We start from the raw sequence: 25,988 nt of genomic DNA, 5'->3' as shown, positions 1-25,988 counted from the left end.
CATCCATTGTATATTCCATTGCCTTGTTAGACCTCCCAAATTTGTGTCAGAGCTCCCGCTATCTCCTCCCTTGCCTCACATAGCAGCCTGGGATGCATCTCTTCTGGGCCTGGGGATTTATCCACCTTTAAGCCCGCTAATATAGCCAATACTTCCTCCTTTTCAATGCTAATTTGATCAAGTATATCACAATCCCCCTCCCTGATCACTACACCTATATCGTCCCTCTTCATAGTGAACACAGATGAAAAGTAATTGTTTAAAACCTCTCCTATGTCCTCCAGCTCCACACACACATTGCATCTTTGACTCCTATGGGCCCCACTTTTTCCCTGGTTATCCTCTTGGCCCTAACATGCTTATAAAACGCCTTGGGTTTTTCCTTTATCTTGTCTGCCAGTGTTTTTTCATGCCCCCTCTTCGCTCTCCTAATTACTTTTTTAAGTACTCCCTGCACTTTTTATACTCCTCTAGGGCCTCTGCTGTTTTCAGCACTTTGATTGTACTGTTCTGTGTCCTGACCTATGCCAGGCCCAAACTGGAATGACTCATCTCCCATTAAGGTACAATATGTATCTCAATTGCAGTGCAGTTTTCCAACCTCACGATATAGTAATAGATATCAAACTTGTGCAAGGGCATCCATGATGTAAATCAACAAATAGTACAACTGTCATGCCCACTTCCAATTAAGACTGTACAAAGGTACTGACTCTCACCAAGATGTGCACTTCAATAATATGATATATTAACACAATGCATGCCTGGCCTCATATTTCATTCAGCTGACAAAAGAATATTTCCACCACAGCAGACTCTCGGCACAACTCAACAACTCAGTTCGCAACACTCTTGCCCCCAAGTCAGAAGCTTGCAAGTTAATACATCCTGCAGGACTTCAATACATAATCTAGATTGACACTTCAGTCCCAGCACGAAGGGGATGTTGCATTGTGGTGCTCTCTGCCTGTGTGCATTCGCTCATGGTGGTTGTGAGAAGCCTTTTCATGGAAGCACAAACAAGGCAGCCTTGGTGCTAGAAATTGGAAGCATGATTAGGGTAATGTTAAGAGAAAAAACATGTCTTCTCTAGCACATTCATGAATCAGCCATTCTGTTCAAGTCCTGTCTAAGATTGCAAGAGACTTTCCTTCACAGTGCTGACAGAGTGTTCCGAAACCTTGGTGGGCCGCCTGTTTCTCTCTTCTATCAAGCTAATTGGCCACTGGACGGTGATCTACTTAACCAGATTGTCATGCCCCTCTCCCTATCTGACTGTGCCTTCAACTATTCACACACTTTCTGTGTCTCGTAATTATCTTTCATTTCTTTGATTTCCTTCATTATGCCCCCTATTGTCTTTTGTTGATCACTGCAACCATTTAACCTCTTTTCTCCCAATTAAGTATGTTTCTTTTCCTGTGTGTTTTTTTTTTAATGCCAAACTTGTGTAGGACAGACACAATGGGCTGAAATTTATGTACGGCGGCGGATGTAAACAATAGCGTCCCACACACACGGGTTGCACTTCATGGAGCTGCTGCAATATTAAATGCGGCGGCTAATTTAAATAGCCAGGGCAGACCACCGCCACTCCCCCCGATGACGTGGAGGGGGCAGGCGGTCCGTCCCCAGCAATAGCCTCAGCAGCCTGTGCGCAGGCACTGACACCATTTTTAACGGCTTCACGCCCTAACTTGCAATTTAAATATTTAAAGGAATACTGATTGTGAAAAATTAAATAAAGTGACCCTGACCTTCTCCCACGCACCCCCCCCCAAGAAGCATAGAGTTAATTACCTGCCCTCTCCCCAGCAAAACACTTACCTCGTGCTCCTGAGCTTCCCCCCTCAAAGTTTATCAACTTTAAACTTTACCCCTTCCCACCAGCCCCTAGACCAATGAAATTACACTGATTCCGCTCTCACACCGCCCCCCCCACCCCGGGCAGTGAAAAATTTATCTGCACCCCCCCCCCTCCCCACCGGTTGCCTGGATGGGGATCCAAAGGTGCAGGAGTGCCAGCCATCGGCACCAATATCGCCCCGGAATGGATGGCAGGAATGGATAAGTAATTAATTCATTTATTTAAATAAATCTATGTATGTAAAGTTTGCTGCCATTGCCAAGCAGCGGTGTGGGGGTGGGCGGGGGGGGCCACGAGGCCTCGTCCCCCCCCCAGCAATATCACACCAGGCCTTCCTGGCATTGAGACCTACGGCGGGCCACTGCCGGTATCATTTTCTGCCTCCCCCCTCCATCCCCACCCCCCGCGTATGTAAATAAAATTATTTCCTCTGGTGGGGAGTCCAGAATTAGGGCTCGGCCATTCAGGGGTGATGTCAGAAAGCACTTCTTCATACAAAGGGTAGTGGAAATCTGGAATTTTCCTCCCCCTAAAAAGCTGTTGAGGCTGGGGGGTCAATTGACAATTTCAAAACAAAGATTGATAGATTTTTGTTAGCCAAGGATGTTCAGGGTATTTACAGAACCAAGACACGTAGTCGGAGGTTCATATTTAAAAATTGTCTAGGCCTCCTTCTACCTCATCCTCACTATCCCTTTCATCCTTCACTGTTCTTACTACCTGACATATCTGTGCTTGGTTATCCTCCTCCCAGCGATTATATTGTTTTAACATATTGAAATGACACAGCTGATACTTTTTCCGGCGATCTGGGGTGTCACTCAAATAACTTACTTTACCAATTCTCTTGACCACTTTATATGGACCGCTGAACCGTGCTTTCAGTGGTTCACCCAGTAAATGCAGTGATACTAAGACTTCATCCCTGGTTGAAATATTCAAATCTTAGCATGTTTGTCTGCCCATTTCTTCATAGTTGTTTGGGAAGCTTGAAGGTGGCCCTTTATCCTAATCATGGGGATATTCATGACAGTATCCCCGATCATTGTTTTGAGGGTCTGATGATACCTTTCGAAAGCTCCCTGTGTCTGTGGATGATATGCTTTAACTGTTATACGCAAATTACCCATAACTTCCCGAAAAATTTTAGACATAAAATTGGAACCTTGATCTGACTGAATCTCAATCGGTAATCCATATCTAGTGAAGAACTGGGCTAACTTCTCTACCACTACCTTAGCAGAAATTGTTCTCAAAGAAATGACCTCAGGGAACCAAGTAGCCATATCCATGATAGTGAGTATATATTTTGTTTTCGGTAAAGGTCCGACACAGTCTACCAACCCTCTACTAAATGGTTCTCCAATAACTGGTATGGGAATTAGAGATGCCGGTTTTATGGCAGGTTGTGGTTTTCCCACAATCTGTCACATATGGCAGGCTTTACAAAACTGCACCACATCCTTGGATAGACCTGGCCAGTAATAATGTCGACTTATGTGATTTGGTCTTCCAGATCACCACATGTCCTGCTTTAGGAATTTCATTGGCTATCCTTAATAGTTCCCGGCGATACTTTGATGGTGCCACTATCTGATGAACTATCGTCCATTCTTCGTCCATAGGTCTGTGAGGAGGTCTCCACTTCCCCATTAGAACCCCATTTTCAATATAATAGCTTCTGAAACTCCTTTTGCCTCAGCTTCTGTCAGAGCTGATTGTGCCACTTTGTTTAACTCTGGATCAGCTTGCTGAGCTGTGATCAGAGAAGATTTATTAAACATTTCCTTTGGATTATCCAAAACTCCAAAGCAAGTTTCAGATATTTGGCTATCTGACAGTGGTGTCAATTTTACCTCAAACAATGGAACTTTTTTAGCCATTGCTCAGGTTACTACACATGAAGGAAAAATTCCTGGAAACTTGTTCTGCATCTGTTCTGTCTCTTTAACCTCACTTGGTTTTTCCGTGACTACTGCAGAAGTTTTCACGTTCGCTTCAGCCAAATCATTCCCAGGAGTAGGTCAACTCCATCTATTGGCAAACTATGGACAACTCCTACAGTTACCATTCCAGACATTAGTTCACACTCCAGTTGTACCCGATTCGAAGGTAGGGGTATATACTCCCCGCCAATACCATTCACTAAAACCTTGGCATTCAATGTGCTCTCTGGTGAAAAGGTTATGCCTTTCCCCAGCAAAAGAGTTTGGGTGGCTCCTGTAGGTTTGTCTGCCTCACTTGAGGAATAAGGAGTTACTTTTCCTTTTGACAGGAATTCTCTATAACTCTCAGGCATCTTATCCACAACCCTTGCACTCACATTGTTTTTTGTATTTAGCCTTACAGCTGCAGTCAGAGCTACACCCTGATCTGTCATACTCTCGGTCACGGTCTCTTTCTCTGCATTGGCTTTGTGTACCCCAATAAGTCCCATGGGTTTACCTCGCAACTTCCAGCATTCTGCTCGAAGATGTCCCATCTTGTGACAATGGTAATATTTAGGCTAGCGGGCCTCACTTCCACTCTCAGCACCTTCCTTTCTGGACTGAGGAGGAAATCTTGGGGAGATGGTGGTGTAGTGGTAATGTCACTGGACTAGTAATCCAGAGCCCAGGATAATGCTCTGGGAACATGGGTTCGAATCCCACCATGGCAGATGGTGAAATTTGAATTCAATTAATAAATCTGGAATTAAAAGCTTGTCTAATGGTGAACATGAAACCATTGTCAATTGTTGTTCACTAATGCCCTTTAGGGAAGGAAATCTGCTGTCCTTGCCTGATCTGGCCTACATTGGACTCCAGATCCACACCAATGTTGCCTCTTAAATGTCCTCTGAAATAGCCTTGCAAGCTACTCCGTTCAAGGGCAATTAGGGATGGGCAATAAATGCTGGCCTAGTCAGCAACACCCACATCCCACAAACAAATTTTAAAAAAATTCCCAGCTGTCCCTTCTTGTCCCTGGCTACTTGCCTTCCTTTCACCCTCCCACCTTCTATCCTTTTCAGGTTTGTGGGGGTAACAGACAAAGGGTTTGGGCTTATACACAAGCTCATAATCATCAGCAATTTCTGCTGCCTGTCTGGCCATTGAAATCTTCTGGTTCACTACATGGGTTCTTACTAACGGCCGGAGACAGAGAGAGAGAGAGGAGCACAGCAGGAGAAGAGGTTTAGAAAGTGTGCCAAAAGCTCAGAGTCAGAGACCGGAGACAGAGAGAGAGAGAGGAGCACAGCAGGAGAAGAGGTTTAGAAAGTGTGCCAAAAGCTCAGGACCGGAGACCGGAGGACAGAGACCGGGAGAGAGAGAAGCACGGCGGGAGCGGAGCAGGGAAAAATCGAAAAGTCACATCAGAGTAACGTCACATTCAAAAAAGAGAGCAGGGAAACAACGGGCTGCCAGGGTGAGTATACAGGTAAGCTTTTAATTTTAATTTAATTTAAATCAAACATAGCATCAAACATCACAGGCAAGCAGGTAGGTTAGGAAGAAGCTACCTGTTTGGTGAGTATTTGGTAAGTGATTAAGATTCATTCTAATCCTAACGTTTAAAATCCTAAAGGAACGAATGGTAAGCTTAATTAAATATACAAAAAATGGAAAATAAAACAAATAATTGAATAAAATAATTAAGTAGTTAATTAAAACATATTAAGGATGGCAGAGCAGATGATGTGTCACGGCGGTAGCATGTGGAAGCTTCTGGATGCCAGTGTGATCCAGGGCAGTAAGTGTTTGTGGATCAAAGAGCTTTGGCTCAGAGTCTCTGAACTGGAGTCCGAGCTGAAGACACTGCGACACATCAGGGAGGGGGAAAGTTACCTGGATATTTTGTACCAGGAGGCGGTAACACCCCTTAGGATAGGGTCTTCTGATTTGGTCAGTGGTCAGGGACAGGAGAGTGTGGCTGCAGCTGAGGCAGGTAAGGGGACCCAGAGGGCAGGAGTGCAAGAGCCTCAGCCTTTGTGATTGTCCAACAGGTTTGAGGTTCTTTCAGCTTGTTTGGATGAGAGTGGGGGCTGCAGGGTGGATGAGCAACCTGACCATGGCACCATGGTACAGGAAGCCATTCAAGTGGAGGGAGAAAAAAAGGAATGTAGTGATCATAGGGGACAGTATAGTTAGGGGAATTGACAATGTTCTCTGCAGCAAAGTGCGAGAGTCCAGACGGTTGTGTTGCCTGCCTGGTGCCAGGGTACAGGACAGCTGCTCATTGCTGGTGACGAACTTACAGTGGGAGGGGGAGGATCCAGTCGTCGTGGTCCATGTAGGTACCAACGACATAGACAGGACAAAGAAAGAGATATAAAAAACAAGAAATGCTGGAAATACTCAGCAGGTCTGGCAGCATCTGTGGAGAGAGAAGCAAAGTTAATGTTTCAGGTCAGTGACCTTTCTTCAGAACTGGCAAAGGTTAGAAATGTAATAGGTTTTAAGCAAATAAAGCAGTGGTGGGGCAAAAGAGAACAAAAGGGAAGGTGTTGATAGGACAGAGGGTCACAGAGAATAACTGACAAGGAGGTCATGGGGCAAAGGCAAAGAGAGTGTGTTAATGGTTTAGTGAAAGACAAAGTGTTAGTGCAGAGAGGGTGTTAAATGACAGAAAAATGAAAGCCCTAGCTAAAAGCACAAACATGGAAAAAAAAACAATGGGTAGGCACATAATAAAAAAAAAATGAATGATGAAACAAGCTAAAACAAAAATAAAAAATAAAACTAAAAATAAAAAAGGGGGGGCAGTCATGCTCTGAAATTATTGAACTCAATGTTCAGTCCGGCAGGCTGTAGTGTGCCTAATCGGTAACTGAGATGCTGTTCCTTGAGCTTGCGTTGGTGTTCACTGGAAAACTGCAGCAAGCCCAGGACAGAGATGTGAGCATGAGAACAGGGGGGGGATGTTGAAATGGCCAGCAACCAGAAGCTCGGGGTCATGTTTTCGGACTGAGCGGAGGTGTTCCGTAAAGTGGTCACCCAATCTGCGTTTGGTCTCCCCAATGTAGAGGAGACCACATTGTGAGCAGAAAATACAGTATACTACATTGAAAGAAGTACAAGTAAATCACTGCTTCACCTGAAAGGAGTGTTTGGGGCCTTGGATAGTGAGGAGAGAGGTGGTAAATGGGCAGGTATTACACCTCCTGCGATTGCAGGGGAAGGTGCCATGGGAAGGGGACAAGGTGGTGGGGGTAATGGAGGAGTGGACAAAGGTGTCGCAGAGGGATTGATCCCTTCGAAATGCTGACAGGGGAGGGGGGGAGAAGATATGTTTGGTAGTGCGTTAGGAAAGAGGTTCTGCACAGTCAGTATGAGAAACTAGGTGCAAAATTAAGCAGCAGAACCTCAAAGGTAATAATCTCTGGATTATTACCTGAGCCACATGCAAATTGGCATAGGGCAAATAAGATTAGAGAAATTAATGCGTGGTTCAAAGACTGGTGTGGTAGAATTTAGAAGAGTAAGAGACAACTTGATTTAAACATATAAGATCCTGAGGGGTCTTGACAGGGTGGATGTGGAAAGGTTGTTTCCCCTTGTGGGAGAATCTAGAATTGGGGTCACTGTTTAAAAATAAGGAGTCACCCATTTAAGACAGAGATGAGGAGAAATTTTTTTCCCTCAGAGGGTTGTGAGTCTTTGTAATTCTCTTCCTCAGAAGGCGATGGAAGGAGAGTCTTTGAATATTTTTAAGGTAGAGGAAGATAGATTCTTGATAAGCAAGGGGGTGGAAGGTTATCGGGGTAGGCGGAAATGTGGAGTAATCAGTTCAGCCATGAACTTATTGAATGGCGTAACAGGCTCGAAGGGCCGAGTGGCCTACTACTGTTCCGAAATGGTATGTTTGAAAATTTCAAAACTAAGATTGATCGATTTTTCTTAGCCAAGGATATTAAGGGTCATTACAGAACCAAGACGCATATATAGATGTATATCAGATATGATCTAATTGAATCACAGAACAGACATGAGGGGCAGAATGGCTTTTTTCTGATCCTATGCTGAGTGACCTGCTGACTGTTTCCAAGATTTTCTATATTTGTTTCGGATTTTCAGTATCTGCAGTATTTTGCTTGTTTTATTGTAAAAGTCACACCTGGGGAAATCAAAGGCATTAAACCTGTTTTACAGACACTGTTGGGCCATCTATTTACTGCATTTACAGTTTTTATTCCAAATTTCCAGTGCTTGCAATCTTTTGTTTTTTTGTCTCAATATTTTCCATTACCTCAGTACCAATGCCATTCACTAGGTGCTGGACTGTGTATAAAATAGTTTGAGGCTTTCAATATTGGGGAACAATTTATTCACTGTGATTTTTAAAATCTTATTTAAACTGGCCTGGATTGCTGGCACATTCCCTGAGATACTGGATGGGAAGGTGGATAGTGAGCACCCTCTACTGGCCTCTTTTACAATTTTCTCATCAGATTATATTAACATATTGTAGATGGAAAAGCACTTTTGGTAGATTTGAACTGATTTGTGGAGTTGGCTGCAATGACAATGTAAAGATTCCAGAAAATATCAGCTGAAACCACTGCCTTAAGTACTAGCCCAGTAAGCCACTTGATCGACAAAAATGACTTTTCATTTTCTTTTATTCTGACAAGAAGACATAAATGCTGTCCTCCTAACCCCACAATGTTAATTAACCTGGGCCTTCAAATACAGTAGGACTTCAGTTCAGCTGCAGAAAAATGAAATACTTATACCTATGTAGCATCTTTTCTTGTCGGAACAGCTCAAGGATTTTACACTTAAGTGAAGGCACAGTGGCACAGTGGTTAGCACCGCAGCCTCACAGCTCCAGCGACCCGGGTTCAATTCCGGGTACTGCTTGTGTGGAGTTTGCAAGTTCTCCCTGTGTCTGCGTGGGTTTCCTCCGGGTGCTCCAGTTTCCTCCCACATGCCAAAGACTTGCAGGTTGATAGGTAAATTGGCCATTATAAATTGCCCCTAGTATAGGTAGGTGGTAGGGAAAATATAGGAACAGGTGGGGATGTGGTAGGAATATGGAATTAGTGCAGGATTAGTATAAATGGGTGGTTGATGGTCGGCACAGACTCGGTGGGCCGAAGGGCCTGTTTCAGTGCTGTATCTCTACACTAAACGAAACTAATTTGGAATGGAGAGATTTCTTCCAAAGCTCTTCAGATAGTGAAACATCCGTAAGCATCTGACACATGGAGGCAGGAGGGAAAGGGAAGGTCTGTGATAGGGTGAAGGGCAGGAGTGATTAAATGACAAAAGTGATGAATGTGCAAGACAATGGTACAAGTATAGAAACAAAAAATATGTCTGGGCAGGTGTAAAATGGTTACAGCAGTATAGTAGTGGTTGTTGGAAGCACGGAAAAACTGGCTCGGGAATGCAGTGGAAGAAAGGCAGGGAGCCCCCAGGGGTGAAGGTAGGGGAATCCCCACCCCAAGCACCAGCCCACATCTCCACCACATGCAGAGGTTCCGGTGCAGCCCTCCTCTATTACTAGCACCTGCTGTCAAAGCATATGTTACCATATGTTCTCACATTTCTTCAGGAGCTGTCGTGAGAAGCTTATCCAGTTATCAGTTAATTGTTAATAAAATTAAATCATTGTATTTTCTTAAGTCACAAACGAGTAGTATTGCTGATAAGTTTGAAAGTGTCTACCCGAAATGTAAAGGAAGACTTTCTGTTTTCTGCTTCAGCGCTGCTGGTTCACACTGAAAAATTGAGCAAAACCAGCTTATTGACAGAAAAATTCAAGCAGGGAGTGTACAAGTGTATTAAAGATATGGAGCCAAGGAGTTAAGATACAGATCAGCCATGATCTCATCCAATGGAAGAACAGGCTCGAGGGGCTGAATGGCTGCCTCCTGTGTTCCTAATTTCCTTATGCACTGCTGATGTGCACTAAAGTGGATAAAACCTTCCCGAAAGTCTTAATCAACTTAAGTGAAGGAATAGGTTTTGAGTTTTCCTGAATCTTGCTTTATAAGAAATCTATAATAGACCAGGAGTATGGGAAACTTGGTTAGGATTGGAATCAACTTTGCATTGTATTCTTCAAGAAGCAAAGAAGTTGTGATTGAAATCTGTAGATGTATTTTGCTTTGGAGAGTAATCCATTCAATGGATATATTCTTGTTAACACCTACATTAACAGATACATAACTGAATCCATAATCTTATTGGCATGCATAACCAAAATAAATTGAAATAGCAGGTATTAATTGTGTTTAAGGTATCAGTGTGGTTTTATTCACATTATCAAGACTACCTTTTATTATATTCTGCATTTACATTGTTCACAATTTTTCCCCTCAGTTAATTGTTGTAGTATTGATAATATTTCCATATCTGATTATAGCACTTGATATCTTATTTAAATCATCAGTATCTGACCATCCTAAGGCGAGGTCACCTTCCCACATGCGTAGCTGTGGCTTATAAATAACATTTCCCGATGAATCCAGAATCAAGGCAATGGAGATTTAAATCTTGGTTCCAAGCGTCTTCTTGACTTGGTTGATCTTACCGCTGAGTCAGAAGGTTTTGGGTTCAAGCCCTACTCCAGGATTTAATCATGTAACCTTGCCAACCTCCATTCTCCCTATTGCCCTGTGCATTGATTCCAAGATTCTTGTCCTTTTTATTTGAAGAGCTTTGCTTCACCCTGCCTCAGCAGCCTCCCCCGGCTCTATATTGCAGCTTGCAACATTTTCTCAATTCTTTGGTCTCCTATACACCTCCATTTCACCAGTGGTGCCCGAACCTTCACCCATTATACATTAGTACTTTGGAATTTCTCAAACTCTTCTGCTTTGCTGCACTCCTCCTCATTTTCAAATGTCCCGTCAATATCTATCAATTCAACCAGCAGGCACAATAGTGCAATGACATCACCTACTTTTCCAGAAAAAGCTTCTATAAATCAAAAGACAATGCCTTTACACTTTGTTGACATTTATTTACCAGCAGCATCCATAAGCAAAGAAGTGATTTGTTGCAACCAATAGAACTGATTTTTTAATTCATTCTTGGGGTATAGGCAACGCTGGCAAGGTCAGCATTTATTGCCCATCCTAATTGTCCTTGAGAAGGTGGTGGTGAGCCACATTCTTGAACCGCTGCAGTCCATGTGGTGTAGGTACACCCACAATGTTGTTAGGGAGGGCGTTCCAGGATTTTGATCCAGCGACAGTGAAGGAATGGCAATATAGTTCCAAATCAGGATGGTAATTGACTTGGAGGGGAACTTGCTGGTGTTGGTGTTCCAATGTGTCTCCTGCCCTAGGTGGTAGAGGTCGTGGGTTTGGAAGGTGCTGTCAAAGGAATGATGTGAATAATTTACTCTTTAAAATGAAACCCAAACTGGTATCACCATAGAACACAATAGATTCAGTCAATGTAAATAATAATTTCAACTATGTCCATGGTGGTCACCAATTAATCTTCCTCCCTCCCACAGGTAAATTAATGGATTTAAAATTCAGCATAGTTCTGTCAATGTAACTGGCAGGATTAAATCAAACCATTAAAGCTCAGTCATTGAGTATATAGAGTATAGTCAAGACTGAGATTGATAGATTTTGGGGTTTTAGGGAATTAAGGGATATGGGGATCATGTGAGAAAGTAGATTTGAGGGCGAGGATCAGTCATGATATTAAATGGCAGAGCAGACTCAAGGGACTGTATGACCTATTGCTGCTCCTACTTATGTTCTAATTACTCTCCTCACTCCAACCTCTAGATCATGGTGGCAGCTCCATTTAAGGATCATTCAATCACCATACCTTTCAGATCACCAGAGTTCGCAACTATCTTGCTTTAATAGTTAAGTGTTGTAAGAAAAGTAAAATCATCCAATAAATTGGTATTTTACAGCTAAATGACAGTCCTTCACAATAAAGGGGGAACTTTTGGATTTGGTTGATATGATGGTTAAAAAAAAAGTACATGCAAATTGGCATTGGTAAATAAGATAAGAGATGAATGTGTGGCTCAAAGACTGGTGTGGGAGAAGTGGGTTCCACTTCGTGAGGCACTGGCACCAGTACTGGGGAAAGTGGAGGATGAACTGTTGGGACAGATTTCACCTGTACTGTACTGGGACCAGTGTTCCAGCAAGTCATATAACTGGGGAAGTAGAAAGGGCTTTAAACTAAATAGAGGGGGGAAGGGATCACGTAGGGGAAGATTGATTAAATTAAATGGAAATGACAAGGCAATAGATCAAGGTAGCAATAAAGGTAATGATGATCAGAGTATGGCAGGAAGGAACAGTGATTGCAAACTTAAGAGTGTGCCAGCAGATAGGGTCAGAGTTTACAAAAACAGCAAAACAAAATTGAATTAAGGGCTCTGTATCTGAATGCCCGCAGCAATCACTATAAAACAAATGAATTGTCAGCTCAAATAGAAATTCATATGTATGCCCTGATGGCCATTATAGAGACGTGGCTACAAAGAAACCAAAACTGGGACCTGAATATCCAAGGGTACATTCAGGTAGGACAGGAAGCTGGAAACGCTGGTGTAGTAGCTCTCTTAATTAAAGAGGGTATTGTAGTGAAAGATGACCTTAATTCTAAAGATCAAGACGTAGAATTAATTTGGGTGGAAGTAAAAAACAGCAAGGGGCAGAAAACATTGGTCGGAGTTGTTTATATGCCACCAAACAACAGTAAAAATCAAGAAATTAGAGGTGTGTCTAACAAGGGTAATACAGTAATCATGGGAGTTTTCAATCTACATATAGACTGGATAAACTTTATTTGTACTAATGTTGTGGAGGGCAAATTTTTGGAATGTATGCCAGATATTGTCCAGAGCAATACACTGAGGAATCAACCAGGGAACAGGCTATTTTGGATCTAGTATTGTGCAATGAAAAATATTTGATTAAGAATCTTGTTGTAAAAGAACCTTTAGGAAAGAGTGGCCATAATATGATAGAATTTTACATTAAGTTTTAATTTAATTTACATTTTAAGTTTGAAAGTGATGTAGTTCAATCAGAAACTAAGTTCTTAAATCTAAGCAAAGGAAACTATGACGGTATGAGGGGAAAGCTGAGTATGGTGGATTGGGAAACTACATTAAAAGGTATGACAGTAGACAGGCAATGGCTGTCTAAGAACTACTACATGGTTTACAACAAAAATACATTCCTTTAATGCACAATAAACCAGCAAGAAAGGGTTCTAACTGTGACTAATGAAAGAAATCAAGGATTGTATTAGAATAATGGAAGATGTGTATTAAGTTGCCCCCAAAAAATGGTAAGCCTGAGGATTGGGAGCATTTCAGAATTCTGCAAAGAAGGACCAAGAAAAAGATTAAGAAAGGGAAAATAGAATGAGAGTAAACTAGTGAGAAACATTAAAAACAGACCATAAAATCATCTATAGGTATGTAAAAAGGAAAAGATTAGCAAAGACAAATGTGGGTCCATTACAAGCAGAGTCAGGAGAATTTATAGTGAGGAATAAGGAAATGGCAGAGAAACTGAACAAATACTTCATGTCTGTCTTCATGTAGGAAAATACTAAAAATCTCCCAGAAATAATGGAGAATCAAGGGCCTAGCGTAAATGAAGATATTAATATTAGTGAAAAAAGTACTAGAGAAATTAATGAAACTTAAAGGAGATAAATCTCCTGGACCTGATGAGCTACATCCCAGAGTGTTGAAAGAGGTGGCTGTAGAGATAGTAGATGCATTGGTGGTCATCTTTCAAAATTCTATAGACTCTGGAATGGTTCCTGCAGATTGGAAGGTGGCAAATGTAACCCCACTACTTAAGGAGGGAGAGAGAAAACAGGGAACATCAGTCATAGGGAAATGCTAAAATCTATAACAAAGAATGTGATACAGGACTTAGAAAATAATGGTAGGATTGAACAGAATCAACATGGATCCTTTAGACCTTTTGGGTTTTAAGCAGGAGGTATCAGAAAAGTTACCACAGGGATAACTGGCTTGTGGCGGCCAAGTGTTCATAACAACATCGCTTTTTGATCATTCGATGTCAGCTCTTGGTATCATTGTGAAGGATTTATGAAAGGGAAATCATGTTTAACAAACCTGTTGGAGTTTTTTGAATATGTAACTAGCAGAATAGATAAGGGGGAACATGTGGATGTGGTATATTTAGAGTTTCAGAAAGCTTTTGATAAGGTCCCACACAAGAGGTACGTAAACAAAATTAGAGCATATGGGATTGGGGAGAATATATTGGCATGGATTGAGAACTGGTTAATGGACAGAAAACAGATAGTAAGAATAAATGGGTCATTTTTGGATTGGCAGGCTGCAACTAGTGGGGTACTCCAAGGATCAGTGCTTGGGCTCCAGTTATTAACTATCTATATCAATAATTTGGATGTGGGGATTAAATGTAATATTTCCAAGTTTGCAGATGACACAAAACTAGGAGGAAGCAAAAACACTTCAAGGGCATTTGGAGAGACTAAGCGCGTGGGCAAAAATTTGGCAGATGGAATACAATGTGGAGAGATGTGAGGTTATCCACTTTGGTAGGAAAAACAGAAATACAGAGTATTTTTTAAATGGTGAGAGGCTGGGAAGAGTTGAATTTCAAAGGGACTAGGGTGTCCTTGTTCATGAGTCACTGAAAGCTAACATGCAGGTACAGCTAGCAATTAAGGCAAATAGTATGTTGGCCTTCATTACAAAAGGATTTATGTATAGGAGTAAAGCTGACTAACTGCAATTACATACAGCCTTGGTGAGACTGCAACTGGAGTAATGTGGACAGTTTTGGTCTCCTTACCTAAGGAAAGACAAACTTCCCATAGAAGGAGTGCAACAAAGGTTCACCAAACTAATTCCTGGAATGTAGGGATTGTCCTACGAGGAAATATTAAATAGACTGGGTCTTTATTCTCTGGAGTTCAGAAGAATGGGAGGTGATCTCATTCAAATATACAAAATTCTTACAGGGCTTGACAGGGTTGATGCAGGAAGGATGTTTCCCCTGGCTGGGGAGCCCAGAACCAGGGGACACAGGACTGGATTTTACCAGCCCTTCGGCATCGTGGATTGTGGCAGGGAGGCCCATAAAATGCTTGCAGGAGCAACCCACCATGACCCGAGAAGGCCCTGCCAGATATTAGCGGTGGCGGAGAGGCCTTGGTGTGGTCCCCCCACCGCATGGCAAAATTGCTGAAATGAGCTCACTTAACATGCAAATGAACTTAACTGCTGCCGGCGGCCATCCCATGCTGATTTTACGGCTGCTGGCTGCAACTTGCGTGCAGACACTGGTGGGGAGGGGTAGGAATAAAATTGTCAGGGTGGGGAGGGTGCAGCGGAAAAAACAATCCTCATTGGCTATGGGGATGGTGGGAAGGGTTTTCGGGTCAAAGGGAATAAAGTCTGGGGGGGAAAGGTCATGGGTAAGAACTCACTTTTTGAGGGGGGGGAATAGGGCATAAAACGAATTATTTATGCATGGGGAGGTGGGAGAGGAAATTTGAAGTTGTAATAAAATTTTATTTTAATTGAATTGAAACTGTGCCACTTCAAAATTTAAATGTCTCCTGAAGGGCTTCAAGCCCTTTAAAAATGGCGCCGGTGCCTGCGTGGTGGTGCCAGACGCCGTTGCCTGGGATGTGGCGGCCGCCCCCTCTACATCATTGGGGGTGGCCGTTCCACCCCCTCCATTTAAATGAGCCCCTACGCGTAATATCGCGGGGGCTCTGCGGTGGCACTTCCATGTTGGAAGGCTGCTGACTTCAAAGCACACCGCTGCTGAGCCTGGCACGCTGATAAATTTCAGCACACAGTCTCAGAATAAGGGGCACGCCATTTAGGGCTGAGATGAGGAGGAATTTCTTCATTCAGAGGGTGGTGAATCTTTGGAATTCTCTGACCCAGAAGGCTCTGGAGGCTCAGTCATTGAGTATGTTCAAGACTGAGATCAATAGATTTCTACATGTTAAAACCATTAAAGGTTAGAGGGATAGTGCGGGAAAATGGTGTTAAGGTGGAAGATCAGCCATGATCTACTCCTGCTCCTATTTCTTATGTTCTTATATGTGTTACTTGGGTGTATAAATAGAGGAATAGAATATAAAGCAAAGGGATTATGCTAGAACTTTATGAATCACTGGTTAGGCCTCAGCTGAAGTATTGTGGACAATTCTAGGCACTACACTTCAGGAAAGATGTGGAAAAAAACTTGCATTTACATAGCACTATTCACAACCATCTCAAAGTGCTTCACAGCCAATGAAGTACTTTTGAAGTGTAGTAACTGTTGTAATGCAGGACACACAGCAGTCAATTTGCACACATCAAACTCTCACAAACAGCAACATGATAATGACCAGATAATCTCCTTTTATGATGATTGAGAGATAAATATTGGCCAGAGCACTGGGGATAACTCCTGCGCTTCTTCAAAAGAGCACCAGGGGGATCTTTCATATCCACCCGAGCAGGCAGATGGGGCCTCGGTTTAACGTCTCATCGAAAAGACAGCACCTCCAACACTGCAGCGCTCCCTCAGTACTGCACTGGAGTGCCAGCCTTGATTTTTGTGCTCAAGCCCCTGGAGTAGGACTTGAACCCGGAACCTTACATCTCAGAGGCAAGAGCGCTATCAACTGAGTCACGACTGACACAAAAGCCTTAGAAAAAGTACATAGGAATTTACCAGGATGTTACCAGAAATGAGGGACTTCAGTTATGCGGAAAGGTTGGGATTGTTTTCCTTGGAACAGAGGAGGTTAACAGATGACCGAATAGAGCTCTTCAAGGTGATGAGAGGTTTTGATAGAGAGAGAAAAAATATTCCCTCTGGCAAGTGGGTCAATAACTAGAGGTCTTAGATTCAAAATCATTGACAAAAGATCTTGAGCGGAAATGAGAATGTTTTACACTCCGAGTTGTTGTACCAGAAAAGGTAGTGGAAGCGGATCTCTTAAATAATTTTAAAAGGAGGTTGGGCAGGTGTTTGACAATGAAGAACTTAGAATTATGAACAAAAGGCAGAGATGTAGGACATTCAAAGAGCCAGCAGAGGCACAACAGGCTGAACAGCCTCTTCTATGCTGTAAGTTTCTATGATTCTATGATTTACTTTTGCAGGCTAAAACTGCAAGGATGAGGAATCATTTGGAACAATAAAGTCAGACTGACAAAAACAATTACAAATTACCAAAGGTATATTGCATAATTCACTATTAGAAATATGCGGTCCTACATTACAAAGCTGATTGCCTGCAAGGTTCTGTGTCACTACTTCAATTAATACAAAAATGATATTGAAAGAGCCAGCCATTGCCAATCATATTGTTCATGAAATTCACTAACCTTCAGAAAGTACATTAAATACCAACTGAAATGCATCCTAATGAATTGGAGGTAGCAATTCAATCAAGGGACTCAACTGACAGCTTGACCTTCACAGAACTAATTTATGTCATCACAATTCTGGAATTTAATCACTGTGTTGTAGTGCACCATCAGCCAAACTATATGAGCTTGATGGGTTGTCTTGTCTTCACTTTACAAGAAAAGCCCTCTGGTAAATGACAACCATCATATTCTAAAGCTAAAAGGCTGGATGCTCTGCCAGCATGTGTGGTGACTCACACAAAAAGAGAACTGAAGGTTGAAAATTGTGCCAAAGGAGAATCTAAACAGGAGATGTTTGCAGAATTGCAACATTGGGGAAACATCTTTATGATTGGTTTTAGTGATAGAGATTGCAAATGTATTTAGTGGACCGAGTGGAAGAAATTTCCTATTTACTCTAATGGTGCTGCTTCAACTGTCCTTGCTCAATCTCCCGGCAAGGTGGTGTTGTGGCATCAATCGTCCCTCGTATTTCACTGAAGCAGATCACACGAGCTGGTTCTCCCAACCACACCATGATTTGGGATACCGAACTCCAGCACCAACCAAGTTTCCTTACCCTGTTCCCCTCTTGTCATGCATTCTTATCTCCACCTCTGCCGGGACTTCCCAGCTGCTCTGGCTAGGTCTCATTACCCTCAGCTGCTCACATCCCTGCCTCTGCCACTCTACCAGCTCCTTCGAAATTTGACTGCTCTGCATTTTTAAATTACTCATTTTGTTTAAAATGTAGTTGCCAACTGTGTGTGGTGAAGATGAAGCAGGAGGTGGGGGAGGGTGTGAGCAGGAGATTTAGGAGATGACAGGGAGGGTAGACGGAGACAGATGGAAGGGATGAGAGAGAATGGGATGACTCAGGGTCAGGTAGCATACATGGGGGAGCAGTGCAAGGAAGCACCACCTCCCATACAATATTTTTCACTGAGAATGTCTTCTTTTACATCTCTGATAGTGGGATGTGACAAATGGTGTTTCCCAGGGATCACTACTGGGGCCTCAGCTCTTTATCATATATTAATGACTTGGATGAAGGAATAGGGAGTTGCATGTGTAAGTTTGAAGATGCCACCAAGTTAGGAGGCACAGTAATCTGCATGGATGGGAGCAGGAGAGTGCAAAGGGACATAGACTAAGGACTGGATTTTATGGGCCCCCCTAAGGCGGGGTTGGAGATGGGGGGGGGTGGAGGGTCTGTGGCCGCCCCGTTATGAAGCAATTTTCCGGGGGCGGGAAAGGCAGACGATGGCCTTCCTGCCCAGAGGCCCATTGAGGCCCGTAAGTAGGCTATTAATGGCCACTTAAGGGCCTCTTACCCCACCGCTGGGATTTAACCAGTAGTGGGGGGGGGGGGGTGGCTTCTGTCATGTGGGGAGCGTGCCTCGTTTTGGAGGGGGCGGGGATCTCTCCTTCATGGACAATCTGTGGCCCATGGACAGTCCCAGCTGGGAAACAATGCACCTCCCAGGAACCCCGTCCCCTGTGACCACAACCCACCCTCCCTCGCCGGGGCATTCTGGACTGACCTCGGTGACCTCGCCTCACTTCCCGGAGGTCTTGGGTTCCAGTGCTGGGCCTGCCTCCGAAGCTTCTGCAGTACCAGCAGTGTCCACGGCTCCTGGTGATGCTGCTGATACTGCTCAGCTGCTGGCCCTGTGATTGGCTGGCAGCTCTTGGAGGCAAGATCCCCATCTTTAAAGGGATGGGAATCCCGGTGCCGGAAACCGCCTCCAGAACAATGAAGGATCATGTTGTGGGGGCGCAAAAAGGCAGGTAGAACTGGAGCATAGCTACCCGACCCGAACCTGACCGGGCCCAACGACATGTGTCGGGTTCTAGTCGCTCTCCCGGGTCCGGCATTTGGGCTCAGGTCAGGCCGGGTCAGACACAGTGACAGCCAGGATGTCAAGGCAGGAAACGTGCATTTGGATTCTGCACTAGTCTGCAGTGAGCGATTCTATCCAAGGTAGAGCACAACCTCTTCAATAAAGTTGATTACATTCCAGTGGTCCGGTCGGGTCGAATGTGGTTCTGTTGGGTTCGGGTCGGGTTTCATTTGCAGACCCGAGCAGGCCTTTAGGTGGAACCTCACCTCCTCCACAAAATCCAGCCCTAAGTCTCTGGAAGTTCAGATAGAGTTCAATGTGTGAGGTTATCCATTTTGGACCTGTGGAAGACATTGATTTGTTTACTTCATGGGGAGAGACGAGGATCAGTGGAGAAACAAAGGGATTTTAGTGTCCAATTTCATAAGTCAATGAAAGCTAGTATATAGGTACAAAATGTAAACAAAAAGACGAATTGAATGTTGGCCTTTATCTTAATGGGATTGCAGTTCACATGTGAGGAACTAATGTTTCAGTTCTACAGAGCCTTGGGGTATTAAATTCAATTTTGGGCACCAAACCTTAGGGATACTGTGTGAATGACACTAAGGCTTAAAGGGTTAAATTGTGAGGATAGGTTGCATAAACTTGCTTTCATTCCCTTGAGTTTTGAAAGTTGAGGGCTGATCTAACCGAGGTGTTTAAAATGATGAAGGAATTTGATGCAATAGATACAGAGAAACTATGTCGTCTCTGGGGGTATCCAGAACAAGACGGCATAATCAAAATTAAAGCTAGGTCATCTAGAAGTGAACTCGGGAAGCAATTGTTTACACAGAGTAGCAGAGATTTGGAACTTGTTCCCCAAAAGGTTGTGGATGCTGGGTACATTGACATTTTCAAAACTGAGGGCAATAGATTTTTGTTAGGTAAAGGTATCAAGAGATATGGACATAATGCAGATCAGCCATAAACTAATTGATCAATGGACAGAGTTCAGAGATTGAATGGCAATGCCTACTTCTATTTCCTTCTCAAAGCCCCAGCCTGATTTCCTCCCCAATCCCCAAACTGAGACACAGCTTGGGGCTGTAGCCAGATCCCTTTGCCATCTGGGATGCCTTAAAAGCCTGGAAAATGCCTGTGGTCCATCAAGGCTTCCTTTCACCATCACACCATATCACTTTCCATCTCCCACTGTAAGGGATAGGACAGAAACTGAAAAAGAGAAACAGAACACAGCATCAGTTTCCACATGTGCACTGACAACACCCAGCCCTACCTCACCACCACCTCTCTTGACTCCTCCAGAATGAGCAGAAATTTCCTCCAACTGAACACTGGAAAGACAGAAGCTATTGTCTTCAGTCCAGGACAGAAACTCCGTTTCCTAGCCACTGACTCCATGCCTCCGCCATGTCACCGTCTGAGGTTGAACCTTACCATTTTCAACCTTTGCATCCTATTTACTTAGGATTACATAGGATATATGACCCAGAAACAGGCCATTCAGCCCAACCAATCCCTGCCAGTGTTTATGCTCCACTCGAGCTTCCTCCCATCTTTCATCATCTAAATTCAACAGCGTAACCCTCTATTTCCTTCTCCCTCATATGCTTATCTAGCTTCCCTTTAAATGCATCAATACTGTTCACTTCAACCACTCCCTGTGGTAGCGAGTTCCACATTCTCAGCACTCTTTGGGTAAAGATGTTTCTTCTGAATTTCCCATTGGATTTCTTGGTGACTGTTTTATATTGATGGCCTCAAGTCATGCTCTTCCCCACAAGTGGAAACATTCTCCCTGTATCCAATCCATCAAAACCTTTCATAATTTTAAAGACCTCTATTAGGTCACCCCTCAGCCTTCTTTTTTTCAAGAGAAAAGAGGCCCTGCCTGCTCATCCTTTGCTGATGTGTATACCCAAGCATTTCTGGTATCATCCTTGTAAATTTTCTCTGCACCCTTTCCAGTGCCTCTATTTCCTTTCTATACTACGGCGATCAGAACCGCACTCAGTACTCTAGGTGTGGTCTAACCAAGGTTTGATACAGTTTTAGCATAACTTCCCTATTTTCAATTCTATCCATCGAGAAATAAAGCCTATTGCTTGGTTTGCTTTTTTATGACCTTGCTAACCTGCATGTATTTGAACTCTGATATCCCTTTGTTCCTCTACCCCACCTAGGCTCCTACCTTCCAAGTAATGAGTGACCTCCCGATTCTTTGTACCAAAATGCAGTACTCTGACGTTGAGATGAGCCTCCGATTACATATCGGTTCCATAATCAACACTGCCTATTTCCATTTCAGTAACGTCGCCTGTTTCCACCCTGCTTCAGCTTATCTGCTGCTGAAACCCTCGTCCGTGCCTTTGTTACCTATAGACTTGACTATTCCAATGTTCTCCTGGCTGGGCATCCATCTTCGACCCTCCATAAACTTGAATTCATTCGAACTTTTGCTGCCCATATCAAAACTCACACCAAATTCTGTTCACCCATCATCACTGTGCTCACTCACCCACATTGTCTCCTTGTCTGGCAACTGCTCAATTTTTAAATTCTCATCTTTGTTTTTAAATCCCTCCACAGCCTTGCCCTTCCTTATCTCTGCAATCCCCTCCAACCCTCTTAGAAATCTTCCAATCTTACGCTCTTCCAATTCTGCTCTCCTGTGCATCCAATATTTTAATTGCTCCACCATTGGCAGCCTTGGTCCTAAACTCTGGAATTCCCTCCCTAAGACTGTGGCTACCTATCCTCCTTCTAAGATACAGTGGCGCAGTGGTTAGCACCGCAGCCTCACAGCTCCAGCGACCTGGGTTCGATTCTGGGTACTGCCTGTGTGGAGTTTGCAAGTTCTCCCTGTGTCTGCGTGGGTTTCCTCCAGGTGCTTTGGTTTCCTCCCACATGCCAAAGACTTGCAGGTTGATAGATTAATTGGCCATTATAAATTGCCCCTTGTATAGGTAGGTGGTAGGGAAATATAGGGACAGGTGGGGATGTGGTAGGAATATGGGATTAGTATAAATGGGTGGTTGATGGTCGGCACAGACTTGGTGGGCTGAAGGGCCTGTTTCAGTGCTGTATCTCTAAACTAAACTAAAAGCTATCTCTTTGACCAAACCTTTGGTTGTCTGCCCTAATATCTCCTTATGTGGCTGGGTGTCAAGCTTTGATTATGCTCCTGTAAAGTGCCTTGGGACGTTAAAGGCGCTATATAAATACAAATTGTTGTTGAGGAAGAGTCGTGACACATGAAGGGGAAATAAACAAGCAGCAATGCAAATATTTTTGAATGTATATCCACTGACCTGCGACCAGCAGCACAGGAGAACCAGACTGAGACTATATGTTTAAAAAAAAGTAGTTTAAATAAAGACTTGTGTGAATATTATCAGGTGTTAATTTGAGAATAAATTAATTCCCTTTGAAGTGCAGTGACTGCTGATGTGAGGAAATGCAATGGGTATTTTTTTTTTTGCGCATATCAACATCCCACAGAGGAATCGCTTGGTCTTTAAAGCGGTTGTTTGTGTCGAGGGGCGAGTTTAAGAGGGAGAGACAGCGGGGAAAGGAGGCGGCATTCTTCAGGCAGAGGGCGGGAAAGGCAGGCGGAGGGTAGGCGGAGTCAGGCCGCACGTCTGCACAACTCTCAGTGATAACGGCCCGGACACCGGGGAGACCATGACAGAGAACGGAGGCCTGGGCCACAACGGGGAGCTGTGCTGCGGCCCGGAGCCGGGCGACAGGCTGAGGCCGCGGCCCAAGAAGCCGGAACCGGGCAACAAAGTGACGGTGGTGCTGGGCGCGCAGTGGGGCGACGAAGGGAAAGGCAAAGTGGTGGATCTGCTGGCGCAGGATGCGGACATAGTGTGCCGGTGTCAGGTGAGGGGGAGCCCCCGAGCCCGGTGAAGGGAGGTGAGGGAGTCCTCTGGGCCCGGAGAAGGAGGAAGGAGTGAGTGAGGGAGGCCCAGGCCCGGTGGGGGGGGGGAGAGAGAGGTGAGGGGAGGGAGCCCCGGGCCCGGTGAAGAGTGTGGGGTGGGGGGGGGGTTGTGATGAGGGAGCCCCCCCCCCCCCGGACCTGTTGAAGAGTGGGAGGTGAGGGAGCCCCGGGCCCAGTGAAGGGGGGGGGGCGTGGTGGTGAGGGAGCCCCCCCGGACCTGTTGAAGAGTGGGAGGTGAGGGAGCCCCGGGCCCAGTGAAGGGGGGGGGGGGCGTGGTGGTGAGGGAGCCCCCCCGGACCTGTTGAAGAGTGGGGGCGGGGGGTTGTTGAGGGAGCCCCGGGCCCGGTGAAGAGTGTGGGGTGGTGGGTGGGTGGGGGGGGGGGGGTGATGAGGGAGCCCCGGACCCGGTGAAGTGTTTGGGGGGGCGGTTGGTGAGGGAGCCCCCCTGGGCCCAGTGAAGCGGGGGATGGGGGGTGAGGGAGCCCCCTCGGGCCCGGTGAAAGGGGGGGGGGGGTGCGGTGAGGAGCCCCGGGCCCGGTGAAGAGGGAGGGAGTGGTGGGGGGGGCGGGGTGGGTGAGGGAGCCCCCCCCCCCCGGGCCCGTTGAAGAGGGGTAGGGGGTGGGGGTGTGAGGAAGCCCCAGGCCTGGTTAAGAGTGGGGGGTGAGGGAGCCCCGGGCCTGGGTATACCTGCTCTCCCCCTCCTTTCCTCCCATTTCTCTTTTTTCGTTCCATACATTCTTTTCTTTCTATCCTATCCATTCCTCTTTGTCACCTTCTCTCCTCTTCCTCATTCATTTATTTTTCTCTCATCGCTCTCCTTTCTGTCCATTTTCTTTCTCTCTCCCTCCTTCCTTTCATTAATCCTCTTTACATCCACTGGAGTTTTTATTTTCCCGGATTCTGTCCTGACTGCCATGTGTTTGGATCTCTACACCGAGCACATTGTTTCCCCTTTTATTCTCTTCGTGTTCTTGCAAAACTGGGAGGAAACTCTATAGATCTCTTGTTTATACGTTAAACGCGGATTTCCTGTTTTATTATCTTGTTGGTTTAAGTAGGCAAAGATGGTTTATTCGAAGCTCGCCCTTGGTTCACTTTTCTAATGTCCTTGGCGGGAGGAGTATTTCACTGAGACAACCACATGTTCCTGACTCACTGTTAGTGTGTGTGAGTAATGGGACCACTTCCTTCTGCCTTTAACCCTGGCCTCATTTCACTGTTTCCAACATCCTGAAGGCACAGTAATTGAATTATTTGACAAAGAAAACACCATCAGGCACCGCCTTCCCTTTAAAAATTGAAGAGCCTTCACTTTTTTTTTCCTAAAGAAGATACAGATATGAAAGGAAATTGATATTTGATCACACCTTTCATTCAATTAAGTATTAAAATTGGCCACGAGCGCACTCTTTCCATTAGAAGACAATAGAGATAAATTACATTAAAAAAAAGTTTTCCAAAATTTTTTTAGAACATGTTGCATTCACGCACGTCATTTTTAATGAAATCACATTTAAAAAAATGCACAGAACTTTCTCTTCCTATATTCTGGTCGCTGCACTTAAAACAAAAAGTAGTTGTGTTTCATTTGTGAGCAAGCACCGTGTAAATGTCATTATTATTTGTTTTGCCCAAAAGGTTGCAGGATTCTCTTTAATGAGGATTGTGCCTGACTTTCACAAAACTCTGCCCTCTCAAAATACTTGCATCTAGTCTGTACTACAACAGCAACAACGTGCATTTGTAGAGTGTCTTAAACACTGTATTGAAGAATGTGTTGGGTTGCTATTCTTTGTATGAGACATTAAGCTCATACAAGATAAAATATTCCATGATACTGTTTGTAGTGGAGGATGGAGCCCTTGTGTGTCCTGGCCAATATTTCTCTCTCCTCCAGTGCCAGCAAAATTACATTATTTGGCCATTCATCTTTATTTTTGTTTGTGGGATCTTAGCTGTCGCATTTTCTTGCACAACTGTGCATTTAAAAGTAATTAATCAAATGTAAAGTGCTTTATAATATTTCCAATGGACATGATTAGATGTTCTTTAAATGCAAGTCTCTTCGATACATCTTTATTTGTTCATGGGATGTGGGTGTCGCTGGTAAGGGCAGCATTTATTGCCCATCCATAATTGCCCTTGAGAAGGTGGTGGTGGTGAGCTGTCTTCTTGAATTGCTGCAGTGTTTGTGGTGTAGGTACATTTGCATTGCTGTTGGGGAGGGAGTTACAGGCTTTAGGAATGCATGATGCATTTGGCTTAAAGTGGAAAAATATTATCACCTGCATTGATATGTCACAAATTTTAAGCATGGAATTAAGTAATTGTAGTATGCTGTCCTGAAAGGATAAGTGAGTACTATGGGAGTAAAGCGAGAGTAGTATGGTTGAGTCATCCAGCCAGGTAAATTGAAATAAACTCAGTCTTTTTTTTTGGAACAGCTTTAATCTTTTACTTGAGCTGTTATGCTGAAATTCCAGCTCTTCCATGATCAGAAATAACTATCACAATTGTGCTCTGGGCCAACTCCGTGTCCATAAACTTTCCTGGCTATTGCTGCAACAACTCATAATGTTTCTTCTGTTAATGCCCATTTGCTGCTAGTATATAATGACTTCATTTGGTGACTCTGCTGAAGACAATGCATCGAGTTGCTATGGTTTTATTGAGTTGGTTTTGTTTTATGTTGGAATGGATCAGGAATTGAACTGGATTGGTTGCTGTTTTGGAATAACTCTGTAACTGTAAGCACGTTATGTTTCAGAAGAGGTGCTTATTTTCTTTTCTGGGTTGTTAGAGTTACTACAGAGGGAGAGGTGCAAAATAATGTGTTATGTTCTGTTCCTTTGATGCTCTGTCAAATCACAGGATATGCAGACCAAACAAATAGAGACCAATTTGCTAATGTTACTTTAACATGGAATTGGTGGAAAATTAGGAGCATAAGCGGAATGTTTTGCTTCTCTTGCCCCAT

The 25,988-nt window shown here is 44.1% G+C and overlaps 1 protein-coding gene and 1 long non-coding RNA gene across 2 annotated transcripts in view; one reads left to right on the top strand and one right to left on the bottom strand.

Moving 5' to 3' along the window:
* Window positions 1-10,733: 10,733 nt before the first annotated feature.
* LOC137376579 (uncharacterized) lies at window positions 10,734-21,368 on the bottom strand. The gene is made up of 3 exons (XR_010976285.1): window positions 21,260-21,368; window positions 20,084-20,280; window positions 10,734-11,174 (listed from the first exon to the last, which is right to left on the bottom strand). It is a non-coding gene; the product is annotated as an uncharacterized lncRNA (long non-coding RNA).
* Window positions 21,369-22,572: 1,204 nt separating this feature from the next.
* The window catches only part of adss2 (adenylosuccinate synthase 2), an 86,455-nt gene continuing 83,039 nt past the window's right edge, over window positions 22,573-25,988 (top strand). Inside the window, exon 1 of the mRNA XM_068045405.1 lies at window positions 22,573-22,953. Coding sequence (XP_067901506.1) covers window positions 22,753-22,953 — 201 coding nt within the window. The 5' untranslated portion in view covers window positions 22,573-22,752. The remainder of the gene's footprint in view (window positions 22,954-25,988) is intronic.

The sequence above is a fragment of the Heterodontus francisci genome, chromosome 13 (assembly GCF_036365525.1).
Source record: "Heterodontus francisci isolate sHetFra1 chromosome 13, sHetFra1.hap1, whole genome shotgun sequence".
NCBI classification, from domain to species: Eukaryota; Metazoa; Chordata; class Chondrichthyes; order Heterodontiformes; family Heterodontidae; genus Heterodontus; species Heterodontus francisci.
The sequence above is the reverse complement of the archived record's forward strand: the minus strand, read 5'-3'. Positions and strand labels throughout refer to the sequence as shown.